At 37.7% G+C, this 13,401-nt stretch overlaps 2 protein-coding genes across 2 annotated transcripts; one reads left to right on the top strand and one right to left on the bottom strand.

The window, feature by feature from the left end:
• Nucleotides 1-3,276: 3,276 nt before the first annotated feature.
• LOC116106897 (hevamine-A-like) lies at nt 3,277-4,283 on the top strand. Its single transcript, XM_031393204.1, has one exon. The coding sequence runs from the start codon at nt 3,307-3,309 to the stop codon at nt 4,204-4,206; it is 900 nt and encodes a 299-aa protein (XP_031249064.1). The 5' UTR covers nt 3,277-3,306; the 3' UTR covers nt 4,207-4,283.
• Nucleotides 4,284-7,100: 2,817 nt separating this feature from the next.
• LOC116106910 (plastidial pyruvate kinase 2) lies at nt 7,101-13,048 on the bottom strand. The gene is made up of 12 exons (XM_031393217.1): nt 12,553-13,048; nt 11,657-11,944; nt 11,216-11,381; nt 10,700-10,834; nt 10,461-10,571; nt 10,264-10,352; nt 9,505-9,567; nt 9,211-9,386; nt 8,633-8,735; nt 8,354-8,502; nt 7,875-7,983; nt 7,101-7,507 (listed from the first exon to the last, which is right to left on the bottom strand). Exons 1-12 carry the CDS (start codon nt 12,784-12,786, stop codon nt 7,400-7,402), a joined length of 1,731 nt encoding a protein of 576 aa, XP_031249077.1. The 5' UTR covers nt 12,787-13,048; the 3' UTR covers nt 7,101-7,399.
• Between the last annotated feature and the right edge of the window lie 353 nt (nt 13,049-13,401).

Raw genomic sequence — 13,401 nt, 5'->3', positions numbered from 1 at the left:
CCCCATCCACCCACATTTGCTAGATTCCGATCATATCACCGGAAGGTGGCCGGAATCTAATATAATGATGTACTACCAACTGGATCTGGCTGATAGTTGTTGGACCAGTCGTCACGGTCACAAAATTAAACCTAAATACCGCAGTTAGCGGTAAGCAGGGTCGAATCCATAGAGAGCAAGACTAATGACCTAGTATATATTTGAGTTAACGAAAGAGAAATTGACAAAATGATTGATTAAAACTAAGGAAACTAATTACTTGCAGGAAATTAAAAGCATTAAATAAATTGCTAACTAAAATACAATATTAAAAGCGTTGTCGCTGCGGGTTCGGTTTGACTCAAGACCAACTCTCACAATTCCTCTCCTCGCTCTTCAATTTCCTAATCCTACAAGGCTAGGCAAATCAATAGAATGGCTTCTGGCAAGCTAGGTATAATCTATCCTGTCTTCCCGTCGTTTTAGTTACAGATCGATTGGTTAAAGACTATCATCGACTAACCAAAAAACGCTAAACCCTTAAACACCACTAGTTGGTACAACGTTAACAAGCACAACCTATCAACCTGTATCATCCAATCAACTAATTACACAACAAATGCATTCCTAGTAGAAATGATATTAAACGCTACTACAACTTGATTGTAATCAGTACCGAAGCAATTTAAAGTCATAATCAACATTCAATAATCTCAAACCGACATTCAATTATGCGAAAAGTTATATATCAATAAACGTTCTCAATGGACATTATCAATTCAACACGTCTAGCATCAAAATAATATTAAAGCATCACAAACAAACTGAAACGAAAACAAATATAATCTGAATACAAGAAACTTAACCAAATGTCCAACATTCGGGCTCATCCAACTAGTCGAGAGCTGATAAGGAGATCAATGGAGTAAATCTCGATCTCGCCTACACCGTAACAGACAACCGGGAACTCAGCCGCTCATGGTGGTGATGACGGAGGCTGAAACAGTGGAAACGAAGCTGATCATGGCAAAGAGGAGGTAACCGACAGCGATATGATGTGAAGAAGGGGCGAAAATGACCCACTGACAGCCTGGAATACGAACAGCCGCACTCGCCGGAAAACGTTAATTTTCCGGCGGGTCTTCCGGAAGACGGTGGTGGAAATGGGATCTGAAGGTACCAATGGAAAGCTCTGGTGATGGGGAGTTCAGATCAGGTCCCAGGGAGGTGAGAAGTCGTCGGAAATGAGCAGGATCTGGGCTGGAAGATGAAGAGGCGCGATGGCAAAATCGTGGATTCCGACGGTTTTTGCGACGGCTGAAGCTTGGAAATGCTAGATCCAGCCGTGGGGAAGGGAGATCGACTCTTGGGGAGCTGAAACGTTGCCGAAAAACGACCAAATTTGGTCGGGAAGACGAAACGTCGCGGTGGGAAGATGAAGCTCACAGTGGCGTGCGTGTTTCACGGTGGTGATGAAGGGATGATGGTGACCGGAGCAAGGCGAAGCCGAAACGTCGCCGAAAAAGGAGATGAAGGGTCGTCGGAGCTTGATCGGAGAAGGTGAAGAGTTTTGGTGGGCGGCAGCCACCCAATCTACGAACTTGCACTAGAGTTTTATACAAATTTGGCAAATTTCCATTTGGTCCCTGCATAATTGAAACATGACAAAATCAGCCCCTTGAAACATGACATTTTACCCCCTGAACAGCATAAATGAGACAAAATCACCCCTAATCCATAAAACCTAATATCAACTCACACCATTTCCAAATTCATCCCAAATATGCTAAATTAGTAAGAAAAACTCAAAATATGATTTTTATACATAAATTCATAATTTCTCTTAATTGTCTCAATATAACTTCAATTCAATTACATATGGGATCTTTTTATCAACGAAATAGAGTCACTTTCATGACTCTAACAATAGTACGTCGATCTATCATTTTCCGGTCAGATCCACAGCTAAACGACTAGATCTTTAGCCGTAGCTGGTTGTCAACGATGGCCAAGATATGGCCGTCGTCGACGGCCAAACATGGCCGAATTTGGCCGTGAATCTGGCCTTTTTGATCTGGCTGGAATAGGCCATCTCGGTGTACGACTGGCTAGATCTAACCGGTCGTGCACCGATACGGCGACTCCAGCCACCCTCTGGCGATGGTAGTCGGCTGCCGAAATTTAATTGATGAGTGGGGGTGTTTTTATAATTTTTAATGTTTTTATTACAAGGGTGTTTAGTTATTTAATAAACATAAAGGTGTTTTCGTTAATTTTCAAATTTTATCTCGTTATTCTCACCCAACTCTAAAAATATCAAAGGGTGCGTTTGGCTTATTGTTTTTATCCATATTCCCAATCCTATTATTCAAATATTGTTTGGCACGTTATTCCCAAAATATTAGTCTATTTTTTAATTATTTTTAGACCCCATAAGTTTATTAATTTCATTAAATACCCCCCAGAAAAAAAGTTAAAAAACTAACAAAAACACCCCCACCCACCAATACTTGCCAGATTTCGGCAACCACCGCCGCTGGTAGCTGGAATCTGTCACAACAGTCACACGACCACGGGAAGTGGCCGATAATGGCCAGATCTAGCCGAAAAAGGCCAGATCTGGCCGTCAGCCACGACCATATCTTTGGCCGTTGCTAACGGCCAAAGATGGCCTTTTCTGGCCGCCGAAGGCCACATCCGGCCTTAGATCTAGCTTTTCAGGCCAGATCCGTGGTGGATATGGCCGGAAAAGGCCATATCGATCGAATACCCGACAGATCCGACCAGTATGAGTGGTTATCCAATTTTTTGGCTAGATTCCGATGGTGTTGGCCGGAATCTGGCACTGCAGGTGATAGGGGTATTTTTGTCATTTTACAATATTTTAATATATTGGGGTATTTATTAAATTAGCAAACCTTGGGGTCTTTTTCATAAATTTTTAAATTTTATCTCGTAATACTCCCCTATCCAACTATCTAATACTATCCTTAAAATCCTACCCAAAATAATAAACCAAATACACCCAAAAATATTATCCAAAATACTGAAACAAACACACCCAATCATTTTTATATAATATTATTCCGCAGTTCACCGGATAATTAACTCACAGTAGCTAACATTTCACGGAGAAACTTCCTGGCCACTCCAAGCCAGCTTGAAGACAACTCCATTGACTTAAACTAAGGTCAATTTTTATTTACGTAATAATTCTAAGGTGTATGCTTCAGGGTTATTCTAAAACTCTATATAAAGGGGCCACTTGTTGGCATAGTAAAGCCATAAACACTTCAAATCAACAATATTTGTCGCATATTTGCAATCATGGCAACAAAAGATTCAGCTTCATTGCTACTTCTTCCCCTCCTAGTATTGTCTCTAGTTGAGCTCTCTCTTGCTGGTGGCATCGCCATCTATTGGGGTCAAAACGGCAATGAGGGAACCCTCAACCAAACATGTAACTCTGGGTTATATTCTTTCGTAAACATAGCCTTCCTCAACAAATTTGGCGGTGGCCGAACTCCACGACTGGACCTCACTGGTCACTGCAACGCTGCTGCCGGAGGCTGCAAAATCGCTAGCGGTAGCATAAAGAATTGCCAAAACAAAGGAATTAAGGTGATGCTTTCCATTGGCGGTGGCCTTGGAGACTACTCGCTAACTTCTAAAACTGACGCTAAAAACACTGCAGCTTACTTGTGGAACAATTTCCTCGGTGGGAAATCAGCTAAACGACCATTAGGGAATGCTGTTTTAGATGGAATCGACTTTGACATTGAGCTCGGTTCAACTCGATTTTATGATGATCTTGCACGTTATCTGAAAGGATACAGCAAGCCAGGAAAGAAAGTTTACTTATCAGCAGCTCCTCAGTGTCCATTTCCTGATAGATACATGGGGAAAGCGCTCGACACAGGGCTTTTTGACTACGTTTGGGTGCAATTTTACAACAATGGACCGTGCCAATATAGTTCAACCGCTGGCACCAAGAACCTTATAGCTTCATGGAAGAAGTGGAATTCATCTTTAAAGGGGGGGAAACTATTTTTAGGGTTGCCGGCGGCTCGGAATGCGGCCGGAAGCGGGTATGTTCCTCCCAAGGTGCTGACTTCACAGATCCTTCCGGTGATAAAGAAGTATAAGAAGTATGGTGGGGTGATGCTTTGGTCCAAGTACTTTGACAAAATAACTGGCTATAGTTCCGCCATTAAGAAGAGTGTGTGAAGTGTTATCAATCAAGAATAAGTTGTTAATGTTGTTGTTTTAGTACGTGTTCTGTACTATCGAATAATGAAGAGATTGAAAATAATTACATTTACATCTCTTTGAATTTATTTTATATAAATAAATTTGAAAAGATGTGAATGTAACTAGTTTATTGCCAATAAAACCTAATGTATGCATGTTATATAATATATATTTGTCGTTTTATTCATTTTATGATGCCTTTATATAGATGTATATATTATCATACAATATTGTCAATTTGTCATATTTTATTCAGTAATATTAATCTGTTGACATATCAAGATCAAAATCATTCTTCATTAATAAAAGACGATGAGATGAATACAAAATTCATACGAAATCATATCTGAATCACGTTCTTAATAATTAAGAATAAACAAAATCCATGGTAAAATGTGTCTATATTTACTATATTCAAATCCAGTTAACCAGGGGCTAGCGGATATTGTAATCAGTTGTAAGAGCATACCACCGGGAAAGTCAGATACAACGACGGCGTTGCCCGATGCGGATAACTGGCGCCGTCGTTTTCATTTGTTTCCGACGCATAACAGCCAAGTTTTGAGATATATATAATATAGTAACGGATGGTTAGCGGGGCTCACTGTATTTGTCGGGTTACTAACAGTAACATCAGTTACGAATCAGCTGCCTCCGTGGAAAGTGTCGGCTGATGATGACAAGTTACTGCTGTTTCAGCTTCACGACAAAATTTACAGTGCGCAACTGTTATTGAAAGGCCTGTTCGCCTCGTATTTTCCGCAAGGCATCTAGTTCAAAATTTTGTCCGTAGGAACAAGAGATTATTGTGCATTAGTAAACTTTTTTTTTTTTTTTTTTTTGGTTTTAACTTAGTTACTACATTTATAAGGATGATTAGAGATCATATATCAACTAAACACACTCAAGTTAATGAGTTTATAAGAGTAAACAATCCTTCCTTTCAATAAGACGAGTGAAGAGTTAGACTCAAAAACTAACAAATAGTATCACACTTAACTCAATTTGAGTTGAGTGATTGACCAGATTGACCAGTCATAGATTATCAAACCACCTCTATTTTAAGTAGGGGAGAGTGTTAAAGATAGGTATACTCAAACACAATCAAGCCAATGGTTTCTAAGAGTCCCCAATCCTCACACTAAATAAAGAGTTAGGCCCAAAAAACCAATATTCACGTAGCCTTTTCTAGTGCCAGTAGTCGAAAGCTCAATCATCACGTCTGGAGCTAAATTTAGATTTATCTCTGATGCAGCGCACAATACCATATCCATATTATAATCTCAGTGTATGCAGTTACAACTTAATATTAATGCTTACATAAACGAAAATACACAAGTTTCCTTCGATTAAGCCTTTGGCTCTGTAACACATTATATATATGTTAAATTCATGAATGCCTCTATCTTGCTAGAAAGGGCATGTAGGAAGGCTTGTTGAAGTCCCTCGTCTTCATCGCCGCATCGTAACGGTTGTCTGGTGGCGTCTTCAAGTCGATCTCTGAATAATGCTTGTTGAATTCTAGTAGTATCAACGACATAATTAGCCTGATGTTCTCCGCTCAACATGCTGCAATGGAAAGACAGCCATCATGATGAGCACGCCTTTACTTGTGGAAGGATCGCTCACTTGGGGGGCAGGTGGGATCCTTCACTAGAAGAGTTACGGAAGACAATCAGGAAATTAAAAGTATTATCTGATCCAGGATCCATATGCAACGCCAACAACTCGGTGACGGCAACAGGTACTATAAACTAAAAATTAAAATAAAATAAAATAATATACATATTCCACAACGCTTACAATGGTGGCAAGAAGTGTGCGGCGAGGGAACCAGCACACATCTTAGTAAGCGCTGTGGTGGGGAAGGGGGTTAGCCCCCCATGCATGAACGGGAATACCCAAGTTTGGGATAAACATAAAAAGAAGAGACACACACAGCGCCTAATTGCACCACAAGTGTGACGGTGGTTATGGGTTCTTGTAAGCTACATGGTGGTGATAATATCAGCCTCTTATACGAAAGGTGTGAGAAATTAGAAAGAGAGGGCCTGGTTTTTGCAGTAATTGAGGGCTGGTTTTGGGTTTGCGCTATGTAATGTTTGGTAGTGGATTTGCTGGTGGGGGCAGCTGCCCAAGTTGGGGAAGTTTTTGTAGCACTGTGATGAAGTGGTCGCTCATCCCACTCAGCCATACAGCCTTGCGAAGGCTGAGATGTTGTTGCCGATTTAGAGAAGCAAGGGGGGGCATTTTATAGCCATGGTGGGGTGGCTCTTCCCCTTGCATGATCTCCATGTGCCATGGGATTCAAAGTAACGTCTATTATTGACCATGGAAAAGCTACCACCTTTCACTTTCTTGTTCATTGTAAGACAATTAATAAATTATTCACGTGGGTCAAGTGTGATTTTTGCGGTTACGGTCGTACTGATGACGGTGGTATGCAGCTGATTAAGTTGTCATTTTGTAAGATATATAACCCACACCACCAAGGTTATTTGTCCCTATGGGTTGAAATCTAACATAAAATGGTGAATTTGTGTTCGGATTTACTGTTCTCTGTTCTTGTTGTTTGTCTCCTCTTCTCTGCTTTATTCCCTTGGTCTTTGCAACTTTTACTTCGAATGGTGATCTCTTTTTGGGTTTTTGTTTTTCTCTATGCTTGGTGAAAATTACGCATGGACTTGTAAATGGCTATCGGTTGCAGCAACTACTAGGCATAAAGGACGGTGGACGACAGGAAGAATAATTTATTACGATTTTTTTTTTAATACTTTTTAGTTTATACTTATAGTTTATACTGCATATTTATTGAAGTGATACTCTGTTCAAGTAAACTGACCAGTTATTCTAATTGCTACTTTTTTATTAATCCCACTGAATTTTGTAGTGCAAAAGGCCCATAAAAAGCTTTAATTTATGAATGTCAGTTAAATAAAGGACCAAGAAACACATATTTGCCAAATCTTCGCAAAAGAAAAACCAACGAAAATAAATTAACAGCAATACAAACGGATAAAAACAGACTGAAACCCTGGAAGTATGTGTTGACAACAAACATATCAATCTAAAATCACATCTAACCCACAAGGCCATACTAACGGATTAAGCAGACTGGAACCCTGGAATTACTCTTCAAGCTGAAATTATGAGCCGCCTTTCTTCTAGTCTACACTTTGCGGACCTGAATATTGTGAGTCGATTGGAACCGCCAGATGGGTTGTCTGCCACTCTGAACAAGTGCTACCTCCTCTCCTTTCTTTACCATTCCTTGATTCTGCATTAGAAAGACATATCATACATGCTAACAGTTAAGACTGATCACTTCCATAACATGTATTTCGTTGAAGAAATCCATGAAAAGCTTCTTTAGAGAATTGCAACAATGGCCGGTGCTTTTGTTAGGAACATATTGAAAGTAATCACCACTTGTTTTCAGAGGAAAGTTTCTTTCTATAATGTCTTAATAATTTCTTGTTCTTTTTATTGTTATTCTATGATGAAAATTGTCCAACTTGATTTCTCCAAAAGAGTCACCCAGAGCTGGTTCAGGTTAAATTATAAAATAAATGATGAGCTAAATATGTGTATCTCAATCAAAAGCTAATTCAAAGGAATTCGGTGAGTGGACAATGAAAACTTACCTGCAGTAAACCCAAGGCATTTGAGAAGGTTTCTTCAGCATCATCAGAGAACTCCAAGTATATGGGGCATACTCCTTGATACAAAGACAACCTCTGTTGTATCCTCTTCCTGTATGGCCATCAAAGTCATAATAAGAATGAAGTGTCAAATTCATGTAAAAGGTCTATCAATGCTATCATTTTGATTGAAACGCTGCCACGCTGGGCATAAATTCTTGGGTTTAACAATGCTAATCAGTATTTAAGTTAGCATTTAGTTTCTATGTTTAAAGCTACTATCAGGTATTCAGAGTCATATAAAATAAAGTGATGACTGTAATGCCAGTATTTCCAGTATAAATAAAGCAGAAGAGTCCATTACAAGTGCCCAGTCCATGCCTACAGCATGTAAGCTTCACCACTCAAAAACCTCAAAACTCAGAAACAACATATGCACAACATAATAACAAATTTGGAACTCAAGAACAAATCAGACTTACTCATTTGTGAAGGCAAATATAGTGCCAGAGGGTCGATAATGGCTCAGTAATATAGCCATAAAACCAGTTCTAGTGAAGACAACAATTGAGGTTCCAAGTGTGTTAGACATCATTGTTGCATGGTATGCAAACATCTCACTCATGTGGTTCTACAAAAAAAAACAAGAAGCTTCCAGTTAAGTATCAGGGTTGACAATCAAAATGGAAAGGAAAAATAAAGGAAAACACAAACAAAAATCAACACAGGATCAAAAATAAATTAATTTATGTTAAAGTGACCTTAAATGCTTGGCCAAGATTAGGCGGCATAGCACCACTATTTATGGTTGCTTCAGTCCGTAAAGAAACAGTGTGCATAACTTTCACGGCTTTCAATGGAAACCTGCACAGAAGAAAATCACTTCATTAACCTGTCTAAAACTAAAATTTATTTACATCTACAGCAGCCACATCATGAAAAGATCAAAAAAAGCATTAATGATTGCAGATACTGCTAAATTTTTGCAACTCCAATAATTCTAACAGTGAAACCAAATTTTGATGTGCAAACATTTTCAGAGAAAATAAGAAGATGAGAGGTCAGATCATGCTCTAAACCATCTAATCGTATTCCTAGAACATTAATCTTCATATTAAAACCAAGAGTCACAACCATATCTGAAACCATTGAGAACCAAGGGAAACAATTTCACATTAAAGAATTAGTAAAATAATTTGCTTGGTTGTGTTTTATGGCAGGTCCCTTCAAATATGATTCCCAATTTGCATGATTGTCAGCAAAAGCGTCCTCCAGTAACTCTACTTAACAGTCCATAAAGTATTTTTTTCTAAAAAATAAAAAATAAAGAGTAACTTACTTCCCATGAGCAGTTTCACCAGAAAGCATGACAGCATCAGCACCCTCCCGAACAGCAATGGCAATGTCTGATACCTCAGCTCTGGTTGGAGTTGGATGAACAATCATGCTTTCCAACATATTGGTTGCCACAATAACAGCTTTCCCCATGCTACGACATGTCCTTATTATCTCTTCCTGCATTATATTGTAGTTTTCAATCTTAGAAAATAAATCATATCTTTTCAAGGTATACAAAATGACTGACAGGTGATGTTGTTCTTGACAAAACTCTGATATTAGAAAAGACTACTACCTGCAAAAGTGGAACCTCCTCAATAGGAAGTTCTGCACCAAGATCTCCTCTTGCAACCATTGCCTAAAATAAGAAGAGCAAGTATTCTTTTAGTAAATAATGCAAATTAGTGAAGATACACAGGCCTTCTTAGACAAGTTTATCTAAAATCTTTAGCAGTAAAAAGGGAATTAGCTAGATGGTCAAGTTATCTGAATTAAAAAGCCTCACCGGCATGGCAGATGCAGGATTTCATCTCGGTGGGCTAACATAGGCACAAGAGACATATTCAAATAAAGATGAATTTAAGATTCATCTTAATACTTAAGAAATGCATAAATGTGCATAGATGATTCTCAAGATCTTGGGGAAACCAATGGCAACTCCAAAGACACGCATGACTCCTCCCTCGCTCCAAACCTTTGCCCATTTATTTTGACTTGGAATTTAAAATGCTTTTAAATCCACAAATCACAACACAATCATAAAATCCTTATAAATTTTGAGATTAAAAAAAAAAAAAAAATCAGCTTCAGCAGAAGGCTGCAAATGAGTTTTGTTGTAGCAAAAAGCAAAAGCAGAAGGCTGAACTCCTTTTAATAAGATAGGAAGAGAAAAAAGTGTTCAGAACTGAAATAAATTAAAAATAAAATAAAACACTAGTAAACCAAACTCTACTATAATCCAATCAATCAGGACAACTGCATTGATGTCTATATGTTAAAAAACCATCAAATACAGCATAAAGTCAAAGGCCTAAGCAAAGATTCAGGTGTTCACCCCATCAGATGCTGTGATAATTGAATGCAAATTTGGAATGGAATCTGCACTTTCAATCTTTACGATTACGTGAATATCTGCAACACGGCCTGCAGTTTCAGAAGAAACAAAGTTACATATGGTAAATCTAAACCAGACAATTAAGCATGTAATTCATATTTATTTCCTCAAAATAACATCTAAAATGAAGAGTTTACTTTTAAGATAATTCTTCAGTTCATGAACAACTTCTGCATCTTTAACAAAGGAAACAGCATAGAAATCAACTTTGTTGTCAACTCCAAATTTGATATCGTCCCAGTCCTTCTCTGCACAAACAAACAACAACATTTATGTGCATTTGCAGAGTAAAATACCTCATTAACCGCTCAGAGAGAGAATGGGTGAGGAATGAAAAATTACTATTAAATACATATATGATAATTAAAGGTCCAACCAGTTATGGAAGGCAGTGTTGCACTTTTTCCACGAACATTCAGATGACGTCTAGACTTAAGCTCTCCTCCATCAACGACTTCACATTTTACAGAATCTTCCGTCTTTGATTTCACCAAAAATGACATCATACCACCTAGATCATAGACAGTGGAGCACACAGACCATGTCAAGAAATATGTCAAGTGTTCCTGATAGTTTGTTGCGTATACATAATCTCACCAAAAATGCTATCCGAGAACTTCAGAAAAATCAAATAATATAAAAGAATAGGTTCTTAAATTATGCTTTAAATTTAGAAACAACTTTAGCCCATCTCTATTTCAAAAACAAAAAGTAAAAAACCCTACACCCTCAAGAACAAACATACATGATACAAATAAGTCACACACAAGCACAAATACTAGATTTTTATCACTTGATACCATTTAAACTCAATAAGAATTGAAAAGCAACCAAAAATCAGATAGTAGCATGATTAAAAAAAAAAGTTAATATGGACTCCCAGTGAACATACCATCAACAAGTAGCATGTCACCCACTTCTACATCATTAACAAAATCATCGTAGTTGACACTGACACAATCAGCTGTGCCAACCCCTCTGCGAATTGTAAAAGTGAATTCCTGCCCAGTTGTTAAATTGATTGGTTGTGGTAAATCCCCACTCCTAACCTCTGGGCCCTGATAACAAAATAAAAAATAAATAAGAATACAATTTACACCAATAATGAATGAAATGAAAGTATCTACATTATCCATATTAATAATCATGCTGTATGATGGATGGGGCTTATGACAATATTTTACTAATTAAAAGGCCACTGATATTTATACTCAAAATAATCAGTCAATATCATGTATAACCTCAGTAATGCAAAAATTCACTTACTATAGGAACCTTAAATAATAACCATATATAAAAGTAACAAAAGTAAATAAAATGAATGGAAACCTGCCTTTGTATCAAGCATAATTGAAATAACATTGTCTTTGGACTGTGCATTATATTCTTTGACCAAATCAATAACTCTCTGATGAGATGCATGGTCTCCATGGGACATATTCATACGAGCAACATTCATTCCAGCCTCAGCCAACTTCCATATCATTTCTCTTGTGTTGGTTGAAGGACCAATTGTGCAAACAATCTTCGTCTTACGTCTGACTGTTGGTTTGGTCCACATGCCCACTGATGTGTCACCTAATTGTTGAAGGCCATCGAAATGCTGAAAGTGCTCCTCCTTCTAATCATAATCACGATAACAAAGTTTTCAAGTTCATTAATGCTTCCAATGCCAATACCATTTGCATAATAGATGAAACATTACAATTCACCAATCAAATTACACACATAGCACAAACCATCAATTCTTCAAGCTTGATCAAGGAACTTTTTCCATGTGCGATGAATTTATCAACTTTAAATCACAGATTTAAAATGAAAAGAATACTACAGTAGTGGAATATAAATCCCAGCATCGCCTCTGAAATCAGGCTTTTGTAATGTTATTTTGGTTCGCACAATGTGATATTAGTAAAATTCAAAGTTGAAGTTGTAATAAAATATGAATTGTCACAAAAATTGTTTTGCCCTTCATAAAATTTACCTTTCTTGCACTTTCCCAGAAAAGCATGTTAAGTTTTGTTTCCTCCATTTTAGTGAAAACAGACTACAAATGTACGTAGCTTACAATCACTCTTTCAGCTAAACATTAGCAAAAGTCACTTTATCGACTTCAAAAATAATATATATAAATTGAAAAGTTCAAAAAGAAAATTATTACTCTTATTTTCCCGCATTTTCTCAACAACCAGACATAATATACAACAAGCAGAATTCGCACAAACAAACCTTAGGTACATCCTCAGGTGACACAGGAATCACTTGAGAATCAGTATGCGTGGATCTCTTGGCAGAGATTTGAGTACTTTTAAGAACAAAATTAAGTTTGCGCTTCTCCTCACGTGCCAACACTTTAGAGGCAAAGCTCTGAGGCTTCAACTTCTCAGCTCGCTCTTGCATGGATCCAGAGCTAGGGCACAAAAAGGAACTCTGAATCAAACGCGTAGCAACCACCTGAGCCATTGCTAGAGATGAACGAAAGGAAAGCAAATTTGTAGAAAGAGAATCTATAGACGAAGAAACGACGTGTTCAGAGGATTTAAAAGAGAAATAATGAGTGTCGTTTTGATTTATTTGAGTGTTTGGAGAAATCGCTGCTAAATTTGGCGGAAGTAAAGAGGAAGGCCCAACCGCCCAAGGAGAGGAGATGCTAACAGTGAGAGAGGGCGCTTAGTTCGTATCGAAAGAAATTAATTATTTTACTTATTTTGATTTGTTTTTGGGTTCACTTCATTCCAAACGGATGGAGGGTTTTGCAATTAATGGGGCGGTTGATATTGTCAATGAATTTTTAAAGAGTGAACGACTTTTTTCCCACTCAAGTAATAGTCTCTAATTACATTTCTCACCCATGATAGTTTACTTAAATTTATATTTTATTTCTAATTTTGACGTAGTTATAACCTCACATTACCACTATTATCTCTCCGAATTATCACTCATCAAAACCTTTCAAACTCTATCATTCATCAAAACCCTTCAAACTCTACTCTTACCGATCTTTCTAATCATCGGTAATCAAGTGATTAGGGTTTGTACAATTGCTCCTCCTAAGTCAAATTTCAATCAATCTCAACC

The sequence above is a fragment of the Pistacia vera genome, unplaced genomic scaffold (genome assembly GCF_008641045.1).
Source record: "Pistacia vera cultivar Batoury unplaced genomic scaffold, PisVer_v2 Contig524, whole genome shotgun sequence".
NCBI classification, from domain to species: Eukaryota; Viridiplantae; Streptophyta; class Magnoliopsida; order Sapindales; family Anacardiaceae; genus Pistacia; species Pistacia vera.
This window is presented reverse-complemented; position numbering and strand designations above follow the sequence as displayed.

Bases quoted from the DNA above. Each gene is read 5' to 3' on its own strand.
- LOC116106910 (XM_031393217.1), bottom strand. From the start codon at position 12,786: ATGGCTCAGGTGGTTGCTACGCGTTTGATTCAGAGTTCCTTTTTGTGC. The intron at 10,835-11,215 runs GTATGTTCACTG...TCTATGATCTAG, and splicing joins TGACATGCTACTTGTTGATG to GTGGTATGATGTCATTTTTG. The intron at 10,572-10,699 runs GTTGGACCTTTA...TTGTTTGTGCAG, and splicing joins AACACTGCCTTCCATAACTG to AGAAGGACTGGGACGATATC.
- LOC116106897 (XM_031393204.1), top strand. From the start codon at position 3,307: ATGGCAACAAAAGATTCAGCTTCATTGCTACTTCTTCCCCTCCTAGTA.